The sequence below is a fragment of the Chiloscyllium plagiosum genome, chromosome 22 (assembly GCF_004010195.1).
Source record: "Chiloscyllium plagiosum isolate BGI_BamShark_2017 chromosome 22, ASM401019v2, whole genome shotgun sequence".
Taxonomy (NCBI): Eukaryota; Metazoa; Chordata; class Chondrichthyes; order Orectolobiformes; family Hemiscylliidae; genus Chiloscyllium; species Chiloscyllium plagiosum.
The window spans coordinates 40,124,924-40,150,263 of NC_057731.1; the positions used below are offsets into that span (position 1 = coordinate 40,124,924).

Genomic DNA, 25,340 nt, shown 5'->3' on the forward strand with positions numbered 1-25,340 from the left:
CATGAGCTCTCTGACCCAGTTAAGTCTGATTCTGGGGAGGGGTGCAAGAAGAGATGGTCAGGGCTTTTGGGGTGGGGTCAGTCAGATAAGTCAAGAGAGAGTGGCAGGGGGTTGGGTCAAGATTTTGTTAAGTTTTGGTGGTGTCTGGGAGTCTTGGGATAATGGGGTCACGGTAGTGGTGGACTTCAGTTTAACAGCTACCTAGGAGCTGGTGTAGCTTTTACATTTGTTTAACTTTTCCTGGGTGATTATTAAACCAAAAAAGTAGGTATCCTTAGAAATCTCTGACTACCTTTGTTGTGAACTATTTTGGAGGCTATTAGACACCATATAATGGAAGTTTCAACCTCCAGGGCAATTCCGTTGAGTCAGCCAAGTGGAAACTTTCACACAGACTAGAGCTGTACGATGGGATTATGTTGCTGCCCTATTTATCTTCCCAGAGGGTCTGGGCAAAGTTGTTGAAAACCTCAAAAAACTTTTATTTGCTGGATGAAATTGCAATTTTCTTTCCTTACTTGCTAGGAAATTAGCCAGACTAAGAGGAAGAATGCTGAATTTCGCTTAACAGCAAACATTCTAGTTATTGGAGATACTCAAAGGACTGGTTACAGCACAGAAACATACTAGTGCTTCTCCTTTAAAAGTCATCCAAATTTAATTCCCATATAATCCATACCATTTAATAGGATATACCCTGGTTCAAGCAACTATCAAATTGCTTTTTGAAAATCACTCTTGGAATCTACTTCAAGAGTTTGTGGCTGATTACTCATATTCTAACTACCATCTGAAGGAAACAATAAACCCTTCATTACAACATTGCTGACCAATAGGAACATCTATCACTATTCATCCCATCATAATCCTACATAGAAGGAGGAAAAAAAGCCTGTCTGTTTTATAAATCCCTTTTATTCTCCCTTTAATCAATTTTCCCCGGTAATATTGCAATACATTTACACTGTAACTTGGCTATTTCTTTAAATACTACCTACAATCATCCTTAGGGAGATCGCTTCAAGGAATACTTCAGACAAGAAGCTTCAAAGTATTCAAGATTTATAATGCTGGATTACAAGTACATTATAAAACGTCTTTAATTATTACATAACATCCTAGGCTAGACTATGCTGCAGAAGGCTCAGAAAAATGAACATGTTGGCCTTTTTTCCTGTTGAACATGAAACCCACCCCTCTGACCTCTAGACCCATTTGACAGCATTTGCACTTATGTCACCCAGTTCTAGTTTCTGAATATGACTATTTGTATACTGTCAGGCCACTTGTTCCAAATTTTGTTTTAAATGTGTTGCAATTTCCTCCAGCTAAACAATCAGATGTACAAAGCTGCAGTCTCAGAACAGAACTAACTCCATCACCACAATCTCAGCATACCATGTGCATTCTTGAGAGGACATAAAGTTAGCAATCCTGCTCAATCAGGAAGGCCATCTGTTTATACCTCCATTATTTTACCTACCTTCACTACTTTAGATTACAGCACAGAAATTGACCCTTCGATCCAAAAGGTCCATGCCAAACGTAATCCCAAACTAAACTAGCCCCACCTGCCTGCTCCTGGCTCATATCCCTCCAAACTTTCCTCATCATGTACTTACCTAAATGTCTTTTAAATGTTGTAATTGTACCACATCCACCACTTCCTCAGGAAGTTCATTCCACATATGAACCACCCTGTGTAAAAAATTTGCCCATCGTCTTTTTTTAAATCTCTCTTCTCTCCCCTTAAAAATTTGTCCCCTAGTATTGAAATCCCCTATTAAAACAACTACCATTAACCTTATGTATACCCCTCAGTTTATAAACCTCTAGAAGGTCGCCTCTCAACCTCTTGCACACCAATGAAAAAAGTCCTAGCCTTTCTTTATACCTCTAGCCTTTTATCCTGGTAAATCTCTTGAATCCTCTCCAACTTAATAATATCCTCCCTGTAAGTAGGCTACCAGAATTTTAAACAAATATTCTTATGACCCTATCATCAAAAGGCAAATTTAATGCCATGATTGCCCAGTGAACTTTGGCAAATTCAAATGCTCATCCACATATTCTATCACAAATCAAATCCTCCTATCACAGCAATCCTTGATGACCTCTAGTGGCTCCCTGTCCCAAATTAACACATGGATGTAGGTTTGCTCGCTGAGCTGGTTCATTTTCAGACGTTTCGTCTCCATACTAGGTAACATCTTCAGTGAGCCTCCAAAGCCGGAGGCTCACTGAAGATATTACCTAGTATAGAACGTCTAGAAATGAACCATCTAGCTTAGCGAGCAAACCTACATCCAGAACCTCAACCTGAGCTACAAATCTCCTCAAAACTTGTTAACACGCTCATGTCAGATTTTTAATCCTACTATGATCCCAGTTCTCTCAATCTATAATCTTTACCAGCACTATTACTTCCAACTCACTATTTCCCTAATCCCAGTCCTATCTCACTTCATCATTGATCGATGTGTTTCAGATGCTTAAATTTCTATGCTTTTAAAGTTTAAACATATGAAAAGCCATAAACATATGGCTCTCAAGCCTGCATCACTGAGATCATCACTATCATATATTTTATAAGATTTCATAAAATGTACTACTATTACCAGTCTTCCTAATCTTTCATTTCTTGGGTCATTGTGCTTCTTTTCTCTGATCACACTGGCTCTAATCTCAGTCCAGTTTTTAACCTTATTCAGCAGGAACTGATATTGTTTTGGTACTCCAAAATGCAACTAAAGCATTCAAAACAAATAGTAGATTCAATGTACTTGCTTCATCATTTAGTTTCATGAAGTACAATGACCAGAAAAGAGACAGGAGTTTACAGTCAAAATAATTTAAATTTTTCACTCAAAAACTATAAATAAACTGTTTACCACGTACACCAGCTCATGGTGTTCCTGTGTTGCCATTGTGTTATTCCATTTACTTTGCTTTTGTGGTTTTTTTTGACTTGATACTAACGTTTCCTCAGCAGAATACAGAATAGACTAAAAAGTTCATAAATGCCAAATCTGAAAAAAGGCTTTTTATGAAACAAGCTCATTTTAGCCTTTTTAAATCAAAGTAAATCAAAATGTGTACTTTAAGCAAAATCAGTATAATTCTGTCTTTGAATGGACTCACCCTTTTCTTCACTGGAGTGAACAGAATCCATGGGAGGTTTGTAGACTACATGGCCTATGGTATTGGATTTGATTTTTCCCAGTGATGGACGGGGACCAGGTAAATCTGACATTGACTGTGCAGATGATAACCTTTGTGGTCCCAACAGAAAGGCTCTTTTTGGCTTTGATTTCAGCTGTAAATCTGTCTCCAAGGCTTCTTGATCAGGGTTAGCAGATGTACTTGGAATTATTGCAGATGAATGATCACAAAAAGTGGCATCATTTTTTCTTCCCTTCATTTTGTCTTTCAGTTTGGCAAAAGGGGACCTTGTTTTATCCTTCATGGAAAGGTCGAACATACTTGCAGTCATATTGTTTCGCATGAACTGGATGGAAACCTGAATTGCACCTCTTTCTTTTGACTTCTTTCCTGGTTTAGATTCCAACTTGAACCACCTAAACACAATGTGGGACTTGTTATTATGCATTAGGAACTGATACAAATGCAAATATTCAGGCAAAGTTTAACTCAACACAGTAGTCTAAAATAAAAGCATTTCTAGTTTTTAAATAATTTTTGAAAAGGAGAAACATAACCTTTTCTTTGTTTTCCTTACAAATGCCTATGGGCACATATACAAGTTGTACCAAATCAGTTAGCATTAATAAAGGTAGGTTTAGCCCACAATTGTTAAAGAATGTTGTTGCGACTCTATAGCACATTAAATAAGAGGTTCTACTTTCAAATAAAGGTGTCGGAGTTTTAGATTGAATACCTATGTAGAAAGATATTTCAGTAAATGAGAACATGAAAAATATTTAGGTATCAATATAAAGTTGGGTACATCTTGTGATGTACACAGGTCTTTGTATAATAGATTATGCATAAGAAACTTTTTACTAAAAACCTGGTTGGTTGAAGGATTTACATCTTACATTTTTAATGCAGTTTTAACATATAACCTTGTCTTTTTTGTTATCAATTATATGCCTGCAGCTCAAACATTAACCACGACATTATAGGCTTGTGCACTATATGCTTATTTGTACCATGTCTGCAAAATTGAAGTTCATTTAGAAGGGAAGTTGACAAGGTCTCATCTCTATGGATTAATAACATGAACTTTTAATTAAGAGAGGCACACAATTGAAAATGTCTAAAAATTAAAAACATTTGTTGGATCTACATACCTTACTCAACTCATTATAGTACCCATAATATCTGACATGTCAATTATGTTTTGACTTTTCTAAAAAAAAAGGGCTTCTGTTAACTTAACATACATGCATACCCAATATCAACTTGCTTCAACTTTTTACAATAATATTCCTTGACTCTACAGCACAAGTACAAATATGAACAAGTGAAACACCAAGACTCTCATTTAACTCTACGCACAGCTGTTGGCCATTATGGTTTCCATTTTTAACGGACAAGCTCAAAATGATGCGTCACAAGCCAAATTCTTGTAAACTAATTACACAGAGTTATTGCCACTTTTCATATGAAATGACCAAAGCTAAATAGACAATGGCTAGCAATATAAAAGGTATATAAACTTTTATTTTCAAATGTAGTAATTATTTCAGGTAAATTATGAAATAAGGCTACTGGTGAGCTGCAAGGAAAATTCAGCTTTTCTCAATTAAAACGTTTGCCTATCACGGTTAGCAGTACTTCTTAACTTAGCAAGGGAATGAATAGGACTGAAATATTCCTGATGAGGGGCTTTTGCCCGAAACGTCGATTTTTCTGTTCCTCGGATGCTGCCTGACTTGCTGTACTTTTCCAGCACCACTAATCTAGACTCTGGTTTCCAGCATCTGCAGTCCTTGTTTTTAACCTGAAATGGAACATTGTCATTTTAAATCGTTAGCTGAACTTTCCCACATTTCGGCATTTTTATCAGGTTTCATAGATTTTTTTTCTCCATGAGATCTAGCGAGTTTTCTTGTGCTATCACGTCAAACTTGCCTCATGACCTGTCTACTGTTGCCTTATGTCATCCTTCTTGTCTGATGTTAGCTGGATTCTACTGTTCACTGCAGCCAGAAGCCTAGGATTTGATTTGATTTATTTATTGTCACAGGTACAAAAGGAGAGTAAAAAAAAAACTTGGACAGAGTAGGGCAAAAAGGTTACACTGCACAGGATGTATACTAGACAACACCAACATTAACGAGATCAGCATTATCTCAGAATAAGCCACCATCTCTGGTGCTCTCTTTAAAAGGCTGTTGTCCATCGAGAAAAGAGGTGACTTGCAGACAGAGACCTGGAGGTACTAGTGTAAGGGGATGGAGAGGGGCATTGTAATTCCCAGTTTCAGCACTGAAGGGCACAACACCAGGTCCTGTCAGCTTGGCCTTAGGTTACCACTGGATCAATGTGATCTCGGTTGTCTCCAGGAATACCCAGCAGTGTAGGAAGGCAGTCAATATCCAATGCTGCTGTCAGATTCTCTCTCCAGCACCTCTCAGTTGCGCTCTCTCTGCTATTGCACACACCTTCCACCAAGGCCCATGTTTGACCATTTTCACTGCTGCATACAACGTTGTCCCAGACTTGCTCTCACCCACTCAATGTCCCATTAATACTGCATGGACTCTGTCTCCTACTAAGTCACTAGGGACACCTCACAACCCTTCCCACCTACACCGGCATTAACAGCTATACCACCTAGTTCCACTGTACTCAATCCCTCCCCTTTCTCTCAGTGCAGCAGGAAACAGAATTGGGCAGGAAGAGCCACGGTAGATGCTGGATTGCAGACATTCAACTTCTCAACCACGAGAACAGGATCCTTACTCTGTCTGCCTCACGACTGCCTGAATGGGCCCAAGCCTCTAGTCTGACATCCGATGCTGTCTTAGAATAACAGAGTCTCCTGACTGAAGGGGGTCTTCCTTCACCTGACTTCCCTTCAATTTGGAGATGGCCATTTGTTTGAAGCACATGCAGTGTAGGTGACTTGTCAGCTGCTGGTGCAGGGATAACAACGATATAACATGGTGATGTGTAGTAAGGTTCAACCCCTTGACTCAGTGACTGCCAACGATCACGACAAGTTGCATGACTGTTTCTGCAATCTAAAGGCAAGGCAGAGCAAGACAGACTAAAGCTGGGATGCCATAAGCATCCAAGTAGATGCTGGATAAGTGAGCACTGGGAGAGCAAGCAAGCAGTTCTGATATGCAGCTTGATCCAATCCTGGAGTCAGGTGCCTGCCCCAGTGGACAAAGTATCCTTGCACCAGTATTGCAGTGCACTCAGAAGTGCAGTATTATAGTGCAGACAAGAACTATAAGTGTATTGGGGATGTTCCATGTTAGTATGAAGAGGTTGGTACGTGTCAGATGCCTAGGTTTATGACTATGGGGAGAATGTGGCTGAGGCCATAAACTGTGCCCTGGGAAGTCGCTGCTGGATATTCCAGATGGAGGTCTGGAGAACCAAGCAGTTAGCTGGAATTACTCGGCACCATCAATGACATTCATGTTAGGAATGTCAGGCTTCTAGTTTGTATGTGACAGGTGGTGAACAGGAGCTGCATTTTAATGAGGCAAGATTCTGTGTTAATGAAAGTGATAACAAGCAATAATTACCCTGAATAAACATCTCAGTGCTCCCTAGGAAAAATTTTATGTCGCACCCAGAACCCTTTCAACATTGTGGGAGGAAGGCCTCATCCAACTTTGTATGTGTTTCTCTCAGATTTCTTGCCATAGTCCACCTTGTTTAGGGCTCCATAAAGATTCCAACCATAGTGTCTTTCTTGGATTGTAAGATGCCCAAAGCCACTCCACAGACAATAAAAACCTATTTTGTAAAGTAAGGAAAGACACCAGTCTATTTGCACTCAAGGTCTCACACAACCAGCTATAAATTTAGAGAAAAAAAAATCATTACTTGCCTTCAATTTCCGAAATAAAATATCAAAATAATTAGATTACTTACAGTATGGAAACAGGCCCTTCGGCCCAACAAGTCCACACTGACCCTCCGAACAGCAACCCATCTAGACCCATTCCCCTACACTGAACACTACGGGCAATTTAGCATGGCCAATCACATTTTTGGACTGTGGGAGGAAACCCGCACAGACACAGGGAGAATGTGCAAATTCTACATAGACAGTTGCCTGAGGCGGGAATTGAACCTGGGTCTCTGGCGCTGTAAGGCAGCAGTGCTAACCACTGTGCCACGCAATGTTGGATGAGAGTTAATATTAGCCATATCATTGGGATTACTCTTTTTCAAATAGGGCCATGTGACAGCAACAAGGTTAACATTCCAATCTATAAAAAAAATGAAGACATGAATTATAGAATCCTTACAGCATGGAGGCTGACCATTCGGCCCATCGAATCCACACCAACCCTCTGACGAGCATCCCACCCAGACCTACCCCCCACTTATCCCTGTAACCCTGCATTTCCCATGGCGAACACCCTTATCCTGCTGATGGGCAACTTAGCATGGCCAATCCACCTAACCTGCACATTTTCGGACATAGGGAGGAAACCAGAGCACCCGGAGGAAACTCTCGCAGACACTGGGAGAATGTGTAAACTCCACACACAGTTGTCGAGGCTAGAATCAAACCTGGATCCCTGGTACTAAGTGGCAGCAGTGCTAACCACCGAGCTATCATGCAACCCCTTCATCTTCGTCAGTTGTATGCTGGAGTGTCAACTTAGGGTGACAGGTCACTTGAGTGGAGCTTGCACCTTTTACCTTTTAAGAGACAAAAGTTCTAACCAATGAATCGAGGCTGCCCTCTGTGAAAATGGTAGTAACTCTAAAGGCAATCAAGGAAGTGATCTTGCACACAAACAAACCACAATTAAAAGAAATAAAGTTGTAGAACAGGATTACTTGTTACATTGCTTTCCAGGTAGATGAGCATACACATATTTGTATTATAACATTTTCTTAGATCTGTAATAACACTGATTAATTTCTGAATTATAAACTGAAAGTCATAACAAATGGCACACATAACCAAACAATGAGACTTTACCAAAGTTACAGTAATGCAGCTGCATTTCATTCAACACTTGACAAGTTACAGTAACTTTCTACCTGATTACTACAATACTATGAAGGTTAATGAATGTGCACTATTAGTTTAAATCTACTTCAGTTGTTGACCTGACTCCTAAAAATGTTCAAAACTTACAAAGATGCATAATTTAAGCCTAATTGCACAAAGTTGACCTCCGGCATACTCTGGATGAAAATTCCATTCCTCCTTTATTTTTGAATATGATGGAAAATGCTACTATAATCCTCTGTGTGCCATTAAAAACAAAAATTTTACCAAACATGGAAACGCTTTGCAATTACAGCTGGCATAAAAATTCCATCATTTTCTTCATACAAATAGTTGCCTATATTAGACAGACATGCAGCTTTGGAACAATCAGAAGTTGTATTTTCCAATATGCCACTGTAGGTAAAGATTTCTTCTCAGTATGGAAAATGATAGCTACTGTAAAGTGAAATTACATACTGTCATCTCCTTCCAAAAATCTCCTCTATATAGACAGTTGAATGTCATCCCTCCTTTAAGTTACTGTAAGAAGAAATCTGAACCTTGTTCATGAGAGCTTTTTCAAACTCAAATTCCCACTGGAGGCATGAGCATTTTAAAAAAAAAGTAATGTAAAAATTCCTTCTATCTCCTAGCTTTGACCTATTTAAGAAAGCAAAACCTTCAAAAGAAAATAAAAAGTCTTGAATCAGTAAAGTTTAACTTGAATTTATAAATTCACTAAATGCTGGAATATTCAGAAGTGGCTTACAAAGTTCTATTTTTCCAAAACAAAAGGTCTCAGCATACCCAAGAGATCACAACATATATTCATTAAACAAACCCTAAAATAATGAAAGTATTCCAAAGAGGAGATAGCTTAACAAAAAGGCTAAGCAGCATGGGTTTAAAGTTAGAGTTCTAAAGAAGGGTCATTGGACTCAAAATGTTAACTCTACTTTCTCTCCACAGACCTGCTGAGTTTATCTAGCAATTTATACATACATACATACATAGAATCCCTGCAGCGTGGAAGTGGCCATTCGGCCCACTGGATTACAATTGACCCTCTGACCCATCCCCTACCCTATAACCCCATATTTCCCATGGCTAGTCCACCTATCTTGCACATCCCTGGACATTTAACCAATGTGCCTAACCTGCATGTCTTTGGACTGTGGAGGAAACCGGAGCACATGGAGGAAACTCATGCAGACACTGGGAGAAGGTCTGTGTAGGGTTTGCAGAGTCCCCCATGGGTGGAATTGAACCCAAATCCCTGATGGTGAGACAGCAATGCTAACCATTGAGCCACAGTGCCACCTTTGTTTTTGTTTCAGATTTCCAGCACCTGCAGTTCTTTCTTCTGTGACCTTTCATATCCAAAAGGCTATAATCTTCGACAAGTTGTTTCCATTACAAAAATAAACACAAAATGGTAATGAAAAACAGTACAACCAGATTCAGAGGTCAAGTAGGTGTCAGATGCAGCTCAATGTTCAATATGTAAAACAGCTAACATTGAACCAAGAAACTAAAAGCTTTTAAGTCAGCACGTTGATTGGAAAAATATTTCTGGAGCTAGCTTGAATGAACTGTTGAAACCATTCCCTCAGGTTTTCCCACACAAAACAACTTAGTTGAATTATTACAGATTTCAAAAGCACAAATCATGAATAACCATAATTGTAATTCAGATGCTATCTGGAGTTTTATGTACACATTCTTCACCAAACCACATTCTTCAAGGTGGTGTATAGGCACATGATTCTCAATATCTGCATTGAAGTTATGGGAAAGATTATTGACAAATGTGCTGCTGTCAAGATTGTTCACTATAAAAAGACAAAAATATTATTACAGCAAATTTAATGAGTACAAAATTAGAATTAAGCAGAATTTATGGGAGTGGAAACGGTGATAGAATTGTTGAATGAGTTATCAAGTTATGAATATCAAATAATACAATTGGGTGGTAATACAAAGGATGGATTTCTGAAGCGATTAAAAAGCACTTGAGAAGCAACTAACAGGAGGTGGCAGTTGCATGAATATCTTCACCCTCAATGATGGGGGAGCGCAGCATATCAATGCAAAAACAAGGCAGAAACATTTGCAACCAGAAGTGTGTAGCAGATGCTCCATTTCAGCCTTGAGGTCCCCAGCTGTCTCATGCCAGTTTTGGCCAAATGATTCACTTCACATCATAACCAAGAAATGGCTGAAGACACTGGATACTGTGAAGGCTACAGGTCTCAACAACACTCCGACAGTAGTACTGAAGGTGTATGCTCCAGCACAGCTAACAGCTACAAAGCTGGCATTTATTCAGCTGTCTGGAAAATTGCCAGTTATGCCCTGGCCACAAAAATCCAACTCAGCCAATTCCTACCCCATCAGGCTACTCTCTATCATCAAAATGCTGGAAGAGTTCGACCAGTGGCACTTGCTCAGCAATGACCTATTCAATGTCAGTTTTGGTTCCGTCAGAGTCAGTCTAATCCTGGCCTTGGTCTAAAGACGGATAAAAGAGCTGAACTAAGAGAGACTGCTCCAGACATCAAAACAGTACTTGACTAAGTAGTGGAAACAATTATTATGGACACTGGGTGTCATGTGAATGACGTAACATTGAACAGCTCAGTTTCTTACACACAATGAATTGCTTAAGGTGTAGTGGCTGTGTTAGAGACAATATGCAACACTCAAACTATGACCTTGCCAGTTCATGAAACTTACATCATATTGGCTTTCTGTGGATACAAGTGGATTGGTTTTCTTTGGAAAAAAAACGTTGAAAACTTATGTCAATTTAAGTACCTTGGTGTCCTTAAGTGTTATGGCTTTAATAGTTATGATATTGAGGATATTGATGAATTCTACTCACTCTCCTTCTGACAGAGTTCGAATTCCCTCAGATATCAACACAAATACAGACAATATCATCACTAAATGACTAAAGGAATTACTGAGCTTGAAAAAGTAGCCCAAGAAAACATGAAGGGAAAAACAAAGTTGAGCCCTGGTGCTCAGATGTGTCACTGATATGAAGTTGAGACCATGATCCTACTTCTAAACTTCCCAGCTTGGGGAAATCTTCTCCCATCAGCTATCTTTCAAGCCTTGTAAGGATTTCATATACTGCATGAGATCATAAGAACTCAAGAGAAGGAATAGGCAATTCAGCTCCTGGACCTGACCTGCCATTTGATACAATCGTGACTGATCTCATTTCGGCATCAACTCCACTTTCCTGCCCGTCCTCCATAACCCTTCAACCCGTTATTAATTTAAAATATCTGTCTATCGCTTCTTAAATTTACTGAGTGTCGCAGCATCCACTGCATTCTGGGGTAGAGAATTACACAAATTCTCAACCCTTTGAAAGAAGTAATTTCTTCCCATCTGGGTTTTAAGTCTGCTACCCCTTACCTAAAATAATGACCTAATTTTAGAGATCACATTCTTCCAAGCTTTAAAGAATAGGAGTTTAACTTCCGAAATCTGTCCTCAAAAATAATCTCCTTTGGTACAATAAACCTTTGCTACATTTGCTCAGAAGGGATGTACAGGGAACCGGGTTCAATTCCAGCGTTGGTCTGTGTGGAGTTTGCACATCCTCTGTGTCTGAGTGGGTTTCCTCCGGGTGCTCCGGTTTCCTCCCACAATCCAAAGGCATGCAGGTTAGGTGAATTGACCACGCTAAATTGCCCACAATGTTCAGGGATGTATAGCTTAGGCTTATTAGTCAGTGATAAATATAGAGTAATGGGTTTGGGTGGGACACTCTTCGGAAGGTCGGTGTGTGGATTTGTTGCACCGAATGGCCTGTTTCCACACTGCAGGGATTCCAAGAGCTAAGATATTCTAAGGCACAAACTGTACATAGTATTTCAGGTGTGGGCTCACCAAAGATCCTATGGGCGAGGGGTGGGGTGGGGGTGGAGATTAGCTGGGCAGGTGATATGCAGGTAGGGGGTGATAGTGATAGGTCAGAGGGGAGGATGGAGTGGAGCAGATAGGTGGGAAGGATGATGGACAGGTAGGACAGTTCGGAGCGGGGGGGGGGGGAAGAAATCTGGGATGAAGTGGGGGGAGGGGAGATAAGGAAATTGGTGAAGTCAATGTTGATGCCATGTGCTTGAAGCGGAAGATGAGGTATTCTTCCTCCAGTCATCAGGAGGCTTGTATTGGAAGGGGAGGTGGCACAAGACTTGCATATTCTTGGTGGAGTGGGAGGGGGAGTTGAAGTGGTTGGTCACAGGGCTGTGGGGCTGTTTGGTGAGTGTGTCCCAGAGATGTTCCCTGAAATGTTCTGCGAGTTGGCCTCCTGTCTCCCCAGTGTAGAGGGATGGAGGCAAGAGAAAATAAACATGAAGCGTACCAACAAGGCTTGCTATATTCTGCAAATGATATTAGATTTTGAAGTCTCCAATTCTCAGCAATGCGTTTCTATTGACAACACTTAAGACTGTGGTCACATTTTGATATAAAACTCAACTCTATGTATCTCAATTCTATAAAATGCTGCGGCCAGCTGTAAATGTGCTCTGTTTTAAGTCTCCCGAAGTAAAATGGTAACTTTTTCAGAATACTAAATTCAAATGCTGACATGAAATGGCGAGGGAGTAAGGAAATTATCTGTAAACGTTTCACAGTAACATGATTGAAAAAAAAGTGAATTAATTAAATAAGTACATGGTGCAGTCAGGAAGATTAAGCCCACAGAGTGTTTTCCTTGGTTTCTATGAATAGGAGACGTTTGAAATTAAAATAGCTAAGAAACAAAATTACAGCCTTAAATTTTTCAGTTGACAGAAGATTTTGATTTTATACAATGGCTTTTAATTATGGGTCAACATTATTCACTGGAATTTGTTTTTAACATACAACAATTTTCATCTCAAGTAGGATTTCATCTCATCACACTGTAAATTGATCTTAAATGGGTTCAGCTGTAATAACTGTACTAGACTGTGTTGGCAACATATGAAATGCAATGCCATAGTTGAACCAGAAATGAGATCGAGTAATGTGCAAACAATAAACCACAACTTGTTATTACTCATGAGCTGGGTATTACTTAACAATTCATTAATACAGAAAATTAGGATTGTATACTGGAAAGATTTGCCTGGATAAAGTAGACATTATATCACACAATGAACTATCAAATCAAACAATTTAGTTGTTTCTCGGCATTTTTGTGAATTTTATTTTGTACTATATAAAACAGAATGAAAATGCAAAATGCTGGAAATATGCAGGTCAGAAAGCATTTGAAAAGGAAGAAGCAAAGTCATATTTCAATTTATTTCAGATATTTCTCCACAACTAGAAAATCTTAGCCATTTAACAGATTTTAAGTAGAGAGGCAGATAAGGGAAAAATAGAAGGGAAAGAAGAGGAAAGAACAAAAAGGAATGTCAGCAATGGGGAAAAAGGCAGAATGGATGATGGTACTCAGCAAACAGAAAACTAAAGTAGGTCTATAAGAGAGCTGAATAGTAGAATACTGTTTATTTCTGAAAAGTGTGTAGCAATAATTAATAATCTGAAATTGTTTGACTCAATATCAAGAACAGAACACTAGTTGTTGGCCCTTGAGCTTCATTAGAACATTGTATGAAGTTGAAAACAGAGACAGGTTACAGCGATGGCAGGATGAAGAGGTAAAACAAAAAGCAACTGGGAACTAGCAGTCATGCTTACAGTCTGATTGAATGATCACTTTTCTGAACACTTCCAATTTGTGTTTATTCTCCCATTGCAGGGGAGTTTGCAAACTAAACACTAAATAACAATATGCAAGATCAAAAGTATGATAAAGTTTCAATTTACCTGGAAAGAATGTTTTGAAGGCCTGAACTTTGGGAAGGAAGAGGGCGAAATTAAAGATGTCAATCTCCTGCACTGTTATGTGATGGTGGGATGAGGATTGTGTTGGGAGAGTGAACTAAGCCATTTTGAAACACAGTCTCTTCACAATGATGAAAGTGAAGTGAAAAGTAGGCAAGGATGTGTTGAGGTTGTTCATGATCCATTTCACAGAGATTATTAGATAGAAAATGAAGTCCATCATAGTTCTGGAAGATTGGAGACGGGACAAGAGCATACATTTGGGAAATATGACTAGCAGTGCAGGATCCCATCAACCAAAGTGGGAGGAAAAGAATCCTTAGTTGAGGAAAGAGAAAAAAAATTAGAAGCAGTGGCACGGAAGATGGCATCATTAGGATAGAAGAAAAGAATTGAGAAGATTAGTCCTCACTAGAAACAGAAAAAGGAGAAAATGAAGAGATGGACATAACCCATTAGAATGTGAGGGAGATGTGGAAATGTGGCAAAGGTCGAGAACAGGTGAATTGGCCATGCTAAATTGCCCGCAGTGTTAGGTAAGGGGTAAATGTAGGGGTATGGGAATCTAATCTAATCTAATCTAATCTAATCTAATCTAAAAAAAACATTTTCTTGTGAGGGACAGCAGGGAGCAGGACTGTTGTTACGCATTAGAAAATGTACAAGGAAGGCTATAATGAAAATGTTCTATGCAAGTTCCAATAAAATAGGTACATCCAGGATCCACATGGGTTCACAAAAGACTTGTAGTCAAAGCATGCATAACTGAATGCACTGTAAAATATGCACACTGTAGACTATGGAAATATAATTGTCTTGCGATCAGTGACAGCTAAACGACAATGGCCAGCTTTGTATTTTTTTAAAAACAGTGAAACTGAACTGTTAAACAGTTGGGGTATCCACCCCGAGCATAATAAGTTTTATTTTTAAAATCTATGGTAAATTTCGGTAACTGCAAGTTGTGGTATGAGAGATTGACAACACAGCAGTGTACAATCACATTAAATTATTATTCTGACATTTGATCCAGAATGTCTAATAGAATAATTAATGTACTTTGGCAGTACCAGTTTGTTTTAAAGTTTAGAATTTGGATCACAACATACTTGCATATTATAGCTTTTTGGTTATTTGGGAAGTTCAAATGGGAACTCAATTCAACTGTTGATTGAGAAAGCCAGTAATGTGAGAAATATTTTTGGACTAAAAATGCAGTTAATGCTTTTAAATTAAAGTAGTCCAAGTAATGGCTACATGCGATTTCCTAATTAAATTAATAACTTGGTTAATTTTCAAGAACAACAGCATCTTACATTCAAAACGTTGTCCTACTTCCGTGCAAGATACGTATTAAAAAGTTGGTTTTCATTTTAAGGTTGCCAAAAGATAAACCACAACTAATTTCTGAACAAAATCAGACAGTAGTCTAGTACTGTGGGAAAGGAATGTATTTGATAAGGCAGAGTATTCTTTCCCCTTTGAAGGTTCAGCTTAATTTAACAAAATAACAATTTTGGTTAAAATAATTTGATAAACTTGAATTATATTTAAAATAGGAACACTTCATTTTCATAACATTCACGGTACATAGAGTAGCATTATTGTTGAGAAATTTTAATGGATTTTATTTGTGATCATTCATCTTTAATTCAGTTTAAAGCACATATTAAAACTTCTAATCTGTTCAGCTATGTGACTTTTCAAGTACTACCTGTTTGAGGAATTGATTTTCTTTCCTGCACTTAAGCAATAATTTACAGTCACTTGTGAAATGAACATTCTGTGATGTATATCATTAGATTTTTATCGGTGTAATGCACGAGATGAGAATCTGGAGGTTAGTCCTTCTTACATATGCACTGCATTAGATTCAGTGACAAAAGCATAGCAAGTAGATATGCAAACAGAGTCATAGTGCTCTCTGCACTAAGTGTAGGGGTTGGCATCTTTAGGGGAAACTAAGCCCCAGCTGACCTCATGTCGAAGACAGCCCACTGGATCAAGCTCCAAATTAGCCACTTCAGTGCAACCTGGAGGGACTCTTGGCCCGATCAGAAACCTCAACATGGAAGTTTGGCATACCAGAAACTGCTTACCTATCAGAGGCTGGCAGCTACAGCCAACTGTAAAGCATTATCAAAGGCCTGGGCTTTGCAAGCATTAAGAGTTATGCCAGCAAGAAGGCAAGTATTTTTTTGGGGGGTTGAAGTATCACGAGTGGAGGCTATATAGTGGGACAGAGGGCAAGGCAGAGACTGGCATCAGCAGCAACCTACCCATGCCTCAACTGTCCCTAGATCAGGGCATATGGAAGTCTCTTGACCAGTTGGGAAGGCCACTCATGGACTTTCCAGCCTTGAACTGGATTAGTGTGTGTGAAGGGGCACTCAGCACTGCCCACCAGCTTGCTTATTTGCCCTTCCTCTCCACTCTATCAAGAGAGAAGAAAAATCTTCCTACTGTTGGATCAGTGACACTAGTAATCATCTAAAGGAATAAAATGAACAACCAAACCTTATTTTTGCTTCAAACTAAGCAAATTCAGCCACACGATGCAGCTAACAATGAAGGATATTCACTTAAAGCATTGCAACTTCAGTCAAAATAATTATTGCACAATGATTTGCAACACATTTCTGACAAAGTAGGGAAGCTGTTGCAAATGAAAAATAGGATTAATGTTAAAAAAATTATCAGGTCAAAGGGAAGAATATTTATTAAATTGAAACTTAAGACAATAGCACAAGCCTAACTAAAATTTATATTAAGGTGTTAGAGGCAAAAATATGGAGGTCCTACCAGATGTGTGCCTTTCAAGTAGCAAATGTCAACTCTGATTAAAGTATTTTCAAGTCAAACTACTGGAGCTCAAAATCTCAACTCGAGGTGGAATCGAAGACAGACTGTGAGTGATAAGGGTTTCTAAAGAGAGCGTTTCCGAGGTAGTTTCCCTGTTGAGATTTAAGGAATTGTTGGAGAGTGGTAGAGTAAGAAATGGTCAACTACACGTTAGGGAACATGGAGGGACAGACCCGAGCAGGAACATTCAGAGCAAATCAAACAATTAAATAACTATTTGTTGAACTAATATTAAATATTAAGGAAACAAGAATGAAGAGATATTGAAATATTGCAGCCACACAAGATTAATAGGTGTTCAAGGGATATGGGTATTGCTGGCTAAACCAGCATTCATTGTCCATCCTCAACTACCCCAGAAAGGTGATGATGAACTGCGTTCTTGAACTGCATTGGTCCACAGGGACTAACTAGTTGGCCGTACTGTACCATGAGAGAGGCAGTTCCAAGATTTTAACCCAGTGAAGCAGCAGTAAGAGTTCCAAATCAAGACAATGTGGGGCTTATAGGGAAACACTCGGGTGATGGGGTCCAAGGCTTCTGCTGCTCTTGCCTTCCAGTGAATGATAGAGGTTACAGATGGAACCTCGGTTGTATCTTGTAGATGTTGTAACCATACATTAGTAGTGGAGGAAACAAGGTGCTTAGTGGGGATGCATATCGCTAGTGCCCATACTGGGTTTAAGAGTCACAGTCATACAGTATGGAAATAAACTCTGTTGTCCAACTCGCCCATGCTGATCAAGTTTCCCAAACTAGTCCCATTTGCCTACATTGGCCCACATCCCTCCAAACCTTTCCTACTCTTATCCCTGTCCATATGCCTTTCAAATTTTGCAACTATACTTTCATCTATCACATCTTCTGGCAGTTTAGTTTACATATGAATCGCCGTGTGTGTAAAAACGTTACCCCTCAGGTCCCTATTAAATCTTTCTCCTCTGACCTTAAATATGTCCCCCAGTTTTGAACTTCTCACCCCAGAAAAATGACCTTGGGCTAATCACTCTATCCATACCCTTCATGATTTAATAAACCTCCAGAAGGTCACCCCTCAAATCGCCTACATTCCAGTGCAAGTCGTCCCAGCCTACCCTTACAACTCAAGTCCCAGCAACATCCTGGTAAATCTTTTCTGAACCTTCTCCAATTTCATCTTTCCCATGGCAGGGCAACCAGAATTGTACAGTGTCCTCTAGAAGAGGCCTCACCATGTCCTGTTTAACCATAACATGGCATCCCAACTCCTAAGGTGGAGTAATGAAGGCAATGAAGGCTAAATGCTTAACCACCCTGCCCCCAGGTGATGCAAACTTCAAAAGCAGTATATACCTGAACACCAAGACACCTCTGTTCAACAGCACTACCCAGGGCATACGATTAATTATGTACGTCCTGCCCTTTCTTGTCTTACAAAATACAATCCCTCACATTAATCCAAATTAAACTTAATCTTTAACTCCCTAGCCCATTGATCAAGATCCCTTTGTAATCTTCGATAATATCTTCACTATCGACTATATCACTAATTATGGGGTCATCTACAAATTTACTAATCATGCCTCCTAAAATTTGCATCCAAATTGGGAGGTTAATGATGGGGGGGTTCCGTGTATCAATATTTAAAACTTAAAATGTACTGGAGTAGAGAGATTGGGAAGGCAGAGATGGAAATGTGTTGCTGGAGAAGCGCAGCAGGTCAGGCAGCATCTAGGGAACAGGAGAATCGACGTTTCGGGCATTAGCCCTTCTTCAGGCTAATGCCTGAAATGTCGATTCTCCTGTTCCCTGGATGCTGCCTGACCTGCTGCACTTCTCCAGCAACACATTTCCATCTCTGATCTCCAGCATCTGCAGACCTCATTTTCTCTTCAAAGATTGGGAAGGCAGGCATGCAAATGAGAAAAGATGGGCATGAGAAAGAGAACTAGCAAGAAATCGAGAGAATGTGAGCGCCAAAGTGAGAGAGATTGAGAGTATGACGGATAGCCAGTGAAAGCACCACACTGCAAAGGGAAGGCAGAGTCAAAGCCACATACAGCATTGAACAAAACAATGATATTAAGAGGAATAAACAAAAGCAAGATTTCCCAGTTATGTTCACTAAATCTCTTGCAATACATCCATTCAATTAGAATTCTATCAGTGGAAACACAAGTGATAAGGAGTGTAGAGGCAAGTTAAACTGAGGAATTTAGTGATAAATGGAATGCTGCTAGACTATAACCTACCTAGCAGAATCTATGATTACAGCAGTGTGCTGATACAACCCAAGAATAAAGACAAAACACATTTTATCAGTAACAGGTAATCAGAAACCAGGCAAAATGTATTTACAGAATCTACCTCTGCCGGATATAGAGCAATTATTCACATTAAACAATGCATGTTAAAATGAGTAAAACAAACCTCAAGACAGCAAGTCATTCTATAAAAATACTCTTGTTTAAACAAAGAACTCATGGTTGCTAATTTAGAAACACCGATTATAAAACAATCTGGATCTTAGTTAAAAATCACAGAACATAAAGGTTCACAGTCCAACAGGTTTATCTGAAGAATAGCTTACAGTAGTGGAAACAGGCCCTTCGGCCCAACAAAGTCCACACCGACCCTCCGAAGAGCAACCCATCCAGACCCATCCCCCTACATTTACTCCTTCATCTAACACCATGGGCAATTTAGCATGGCCAATTCACCTGCCCTGCACATCTTTGGACTGTGGGAGGAAACCGGAGCACCCGGAGGAAACCCACACAGACACGGGAGAATGTGCAAACTCCACACAAACAGTGGCCTGAGGCAGGAATTGAACCCGGGTCCCTGGCGCTGTGAGGCAGCAGTGCTAACCACTGTGCCACCGTGCCGCTCTTCCGGAGTGCTGCTAGTGCTTCCAAATAAACCTGTTGGACTATAACCTGGTGTTGTGTGATTGTTAACTTTGTACACCCCCAGTCCAACACCGGCATCTTCATATCATCAATCTGGATCTTCATTTACAAACATATTGTAATATTACTTAATGTCTTCAGCTTTCCAGCAATGGTCCATGTTAAAATCAACTTGATATTTGGTCCCCTTCTACATTTTGTAATTTTGATACTATATCTGCAATGTGAATATTAGATGGCAAAACAGTGAGATTCTCGAATTATGCAACATTTAATTTTCTACACCGAATCATGACAAATCCCAATTATCTCGATGCCTGGAAATGCTTGCTTAGGAAAAAAAAAATACACTGAAGATTTGAAACAAAAAACTTTTAAACATATTAGAAGCCAATGACTATTACCATTGGTGTTTTTATGAGCAGTCAGAGCTTCTTCATCTACACAAAGAAGTAAATAAAGTCATTTTGAGGAGAATAGATTAATTTAGAAAAGCATTATGTCAGACTGGGTAAATCTATATAAAAATAAGTTTTGAGTGGACACAGACTGCTATCAAATCAGATGACAACAGCAGAACACAACTTCACAGTATATAGGCGAGACTTGCCCTTGTGAGCATTGGTTTTTAAAATATTCAGCATAATAAGTTATCAATTTGAGAGTCAATACATATAGAAGAATACATTTCAAGTGACTTGAAATATTAACTAAGTTAGGTTACCCAAGAAACCCAAAGAAACAGAGTGCAATCATTTTAGAACTATAAGCTTAATGGATCATCTTATGAAAGTTAAATTGAAATTAATAATAATGGTTTATTGCCAGGCGTCAGGAAAATGAAGCATGATCATAACCAGATCATACCATAATCTTACTGAATGGCGCAGAGGATTCAAAGGGCCAAAAAGCTAACTCCTGCTCCCAAGCCTTGTGCTCCTAAAGGAATAATAGCACATTAAAAGCAGAAATTGGTGAAACGTCTGGATTTAGATCTGGAGTTGAAATAAAAGAGTATTTTTTGAAAAATCCCTGCAAGTAAACTAGAATGTTTACATATGTCTCACCAAGTATGAAAAAAAAATCACTGTTGTCCATTACCAAAATTAAATAGACAAGCTACTGAAATGTAACATATGGTAGCAAAACTGTGAGATTGATCTAGAGCCTAAATTGGAGGAAATAGTGAGCATCAGGTTAGAGAAAGGTCTTCCCAAAATAGAATCAGGATCCCTAATGGGGTTGAGAGTTGAAATTTTAGAGTCTGAAACTCAGAAGCAACATGGCTGCCATGGAACTCCCACCAAGTTATAACAATAATAGTCCTGTTCTCATAGGCCCCCAGTCTTCATTCTCTCAAGTCTCATTGAGGGGCCATGACAATTTTCAAGCCATGATATGGGGATCACTGTGGAAAACATTATGGAAAGGGACTGAGCCAGAAGATGGACAATCATATGTGGCAAGTGAAGAAAGTACAACAAGACTGTGCCCTGTTGCCAAAATTATTTAATCTGTACAAGGAACAAACATCCAATGAGTCAGATGTATTTCAATTGCAGGAAAGAAAATAAATGTTTAAAATGCTGATGACAGTGCTACTTGCAGAATCAGGAAAGACCCTGTAAAATATTTTAGATTGAGTGAAATGTAGACGTTTAAAGTTTGGATTGCATATGAACATCAAAAAGTCAAAGGCAATGGTAGTCAGAAGGAAGGCATCGGAAAAGTTAACGAGTGAAAATTGAAATGGATGGTGTTACAATGGAAATAGGAGGTAAATGTGTATACTTAGGACAACTGATGAAACAAAACGGTAGTTGTAATGCCAAAGTCAGATGGAGAATACAGTCAACCAGAAGTAATTTTGTGAAGATATAGAACATGTTAACAAGAAAATTAAAGCTTGAAAGAAGGAGAAGAAAAATCGTAGGAGGTTGCATCTTGTCCACTTTCCTGTACACCTCAGAAACATGTACATAAATAAAGTCAGGGGAAGAAAATAGAGACCTTTGAAATGTGGATGTTAAAAATGTATACTTAAATTTCCAATCACAGATCATCAAGAAAACTTTGCATGTTTAAAATTCTAAGAGCAAAAATAATCCTAAAGGTGACATATAGGAAAGAAAATGTCAATATTATGGCCAGAGCTGAAAAGCTACAGTATACTTTCTAAAGTAATATGGAAGGCAGTAGTAAGGGGGATTGGTCTATGCCCAGTTGGTTGAGCGATGTAACAAAAAAAGTGACTGCAGACAAGCTGCACCAGGTGAGTAAGGATGGTGCAACAAACATGACATACGGTAGCAGTCTGTTGTTTAGAGTAGCTACAAGCAGGACAAGCCAAGAGCACAGCAAATTACTAAAACAGAGCTGCTAGTGGCAGTGTAGAAAATGAAGTATCTGACATGTGAAAGAACAGGCCAAGCAATTGCACATCTGGTTATTCAATCAGAAATACAAAACTTTGAAATCGATAGTTCAAGAGTTGTAATGGAAGTACGAATTAAAACGTGAAAGAACATAAATGAAAGACAATTAGAGAGAGGGGAAGGAGAACTGAATTGGGAAAGGTAACTCAAAGGAAAATAAGTTTTATAAACAAATACATTTTCAAAATCTTCAACAATTAAAACCTGAGATCTCACACATTAATAACTAAGTTTTGTGCTCAAAAGGAGTTTAAATAGAAATAATTAATATTTATAGTTAAAAAGGGTGCTTGGACAGGAACAGACAAAACACAACCTTCTGTGAGAAGGTTAGCTAATATCTATTGCACAAATCACACTTGATCAGACAGGCCGAAGAGCAGCAGATGGAAGTTAATTTAGATAAATGGGAGGTGCTACATTTTGGAAAGGAAAATCAGTGCAGGACTTATACATTTAATTCTAAGGTCCTGGGGAGTGTTGCTGAACAGAGACCTTTTGAGTGCAGGTTCATGCTTCCTTGAAAGTGGACTCACAGTAGACAGGATAGCAGAGGTGGTGTTTGCCTTTATTGGTCAGTGCACTGAGTACAGGAGTTTGGAGGTCATGATGTAGCGGGGACATTGATTGAGTAGCTTTTGGAATACTGCATTCAGTTCTGGTCTCCCTGCTATAGGAAGGATGTTGTGAAACTTGAAAGTGTTCTGAAAGGGTTCTGAAAGGGTTCAGAAAAGATTTGAAAAGGATGTTGCCAGGTTTGGAAGGCTTGAGCTATAGGGAAAGGCTGAATAGGCTGGGATTTCTTTTCCCTGGAGCATCAGAGATGGAGGAATGACCTTATAGAAGTTTATAAAATCATGAGGGGCATGGATATGGTGAATAGCCAAGCTATTTTCTCCAGGGTAGGGAAGTCCAAAACCATAAGGCATAGTTTTAAGGTGAGCGGGGAAAGCTTTAAAAGGGACAACTTCTTCACACAGATGATGGTGCATGTATGGAATTAATTGCCAGAGGGAGTGGTGGAGGCTGGTACAACTACAACATTTAAAAGGCATTTGGATGGACATATGAATAGGAAGGGTTTACAGGGATATAGGCCAAATACCGACAAATGGGACTAGATTATTTTAGGATATCTGGTCAGCATGGGCAAGTTGGACTGAAGGATTTGTTTCCATGCTGTACAATTCTATGATTGTATGACACCAGATACAGCAACTTCACACAGTTCAATGCATTCCAACTGTGCCTCAGTTTAACTGAACTTTAATTGTTCAGTTCCCATCCCCTGACATTGCAGGAGCATGTGTGTATGAACAGGGAGGCAAGTAAATGTGCATGAGTGGTGGTGGTGGTGATGCATAGTAACGCAGTTAGCCTTCACTTTTAATTTGACAGAAAATTATGGGCCAATTTAGTGATACTGTAGATAAACTGGTTTTATAATACTACTTTACTACATTAAAACTTTGTGGATAAAAAAAACTTATGTCTGAGCCATTTTTAAATAAATGCACATGTTCCAAATGCTATTTATTCACAGACTGAAATAACGATTTTTAAATATTTAGATAAAGATACTGCACAGAGCAAGTTTAATGTATCGCAAGGAACAAACATGTGCCTTTATTATAGGTACAGATTGGAGGTAGGAACAGTCAATTGCTCTCAACTTTTCTATGTGTAGTGGAGTTAAAAATTAGCTACTGATACAATAAATATTCCTACAAGTTGTTGGATGTTACATTTCAGAATAAAACTGGAATGCAAGAAATCATTCTATCCAAAGTGAATGCTCCTTGATGTATGATTAGCAATTGACACATCAATAAATTTCATATAGGAGCAAAGCAGACATTTTAATTTCTTAATTACTCAATAATTCACACTGGAGTGCAGCATCAATGAGATCCATCACTAAACTATAGAATATAGATGTGTGCCAGAAAATTCTTCCAAAGTGTGAAGTAGTGTTAGCAAAGTAGTCATCATAGGTTAAATCAGATTTAGGGAAATAAGATGAAACGAAAATCAGCTATATACCCTGTACTGCCCTTTCACTTCTTGGACATTTCTTTTGCAGAGCCTAGTGGATTTTCTCAATGCATCTTACCAAACTTGCTGCTCAACTACCAAATCTCCATGGTGTTTGTCACTGATTTTGCCCCATCTTACCACACGCTGTTCCCAGAACAGCTTTTACTGAGTGGGTGTTCAGTGAAAGATTGGCACACCTTGCACTCTTGCCATCTTTGATGCAGTCAGACAAGCATCGGGAATCGAGTGTTACCCCTCACTAGCATCGTGGCACAGACCCACAGTCACACCATCCACAGCATTTGGCCAAGCTCCTTGCACACACAATCTCATTCATGTTCCAGTTTAACCAATGTGCCATACACTTCATTTGTCCACAGCTAGATCAAGTACCAAACAGTATCATTCAATCCTCAAAAACCACTCCAGATCTGCAGTTTGTTGCTGTCCAGTAGAGGAATCACAGAATCCCTATAGCGAGGAAGCAGGCCATTTAGCCCATTGAGTCCACACCAATCCTACCCAGACCCACCCCTCCACCCTATCCCTGTAACCCTACATTTCCAACAGCTAATCCACCTACCCTGTACATCCCTGGACACTATAGGCAATTTAGTATGGCCAATTCACCTAACCTGCACATCTTTGGACTGTGGGAGAAAACTGGATTACTGGGAGGAAACCCATGCAGACACTGGGAGAATGTCAGTGTGGATTTTGCACAGTCACCAGAGGCTGAAATCGAACCTGGATCCCTGGCACTGTGAGGCAGCAGTGCTCACCTCTGAGCCATCATGCTGCCCCATCACATCATATATATGAAAGTTGTGCTACATTCAGACAAACATTAGCAATCACCCTGTCTCAGACTGGTCCAAACAGCCAATTAGATGGTCAAAACACAAACAGCATTCATCCAGCGCTCTGTTTCAGTCAGGATATTGTGCCATGGTCAACATGCCATAGTTTCAGGGGTTTCCCTTGTTCCCCAGTAATCAGTTTTGTAAGGCACCTGGATTCTCAAAAGACAGCAGGTTCATAAAAGTGTTCCAAGATGCAAGATGCATGGCAACTGCCAGGGTTGTGGGCGTATATCTC

The 25,340-nt window shown here is 39.3% G+C and overlaps 1 protein-coding gene across 1 annotated transcript in view; it reads right to left on the reverse strand.

Moving 5' to 3' along the window:
- LOC122561235 (rab11 family-interacting protein 2) overlaps nucleotides 1–25,340 on the reverse strand; it is a 97,197-nt gene that overhangs the window by 38,553 nt on the left and 33,304 nt on the right. Inside the window, exon 2 of the mRNA XM_043712845.1 lies at nucleotides 3,142–3,578. Within this exon, the coding sequence (XP_043568780.1) occupies nucleotides 3,142–3,578 (437 nt within the window). The remainder of the gene's footprint in view (nucleotides 1–3,141; nucleotides 3,579–25,340) is intronic.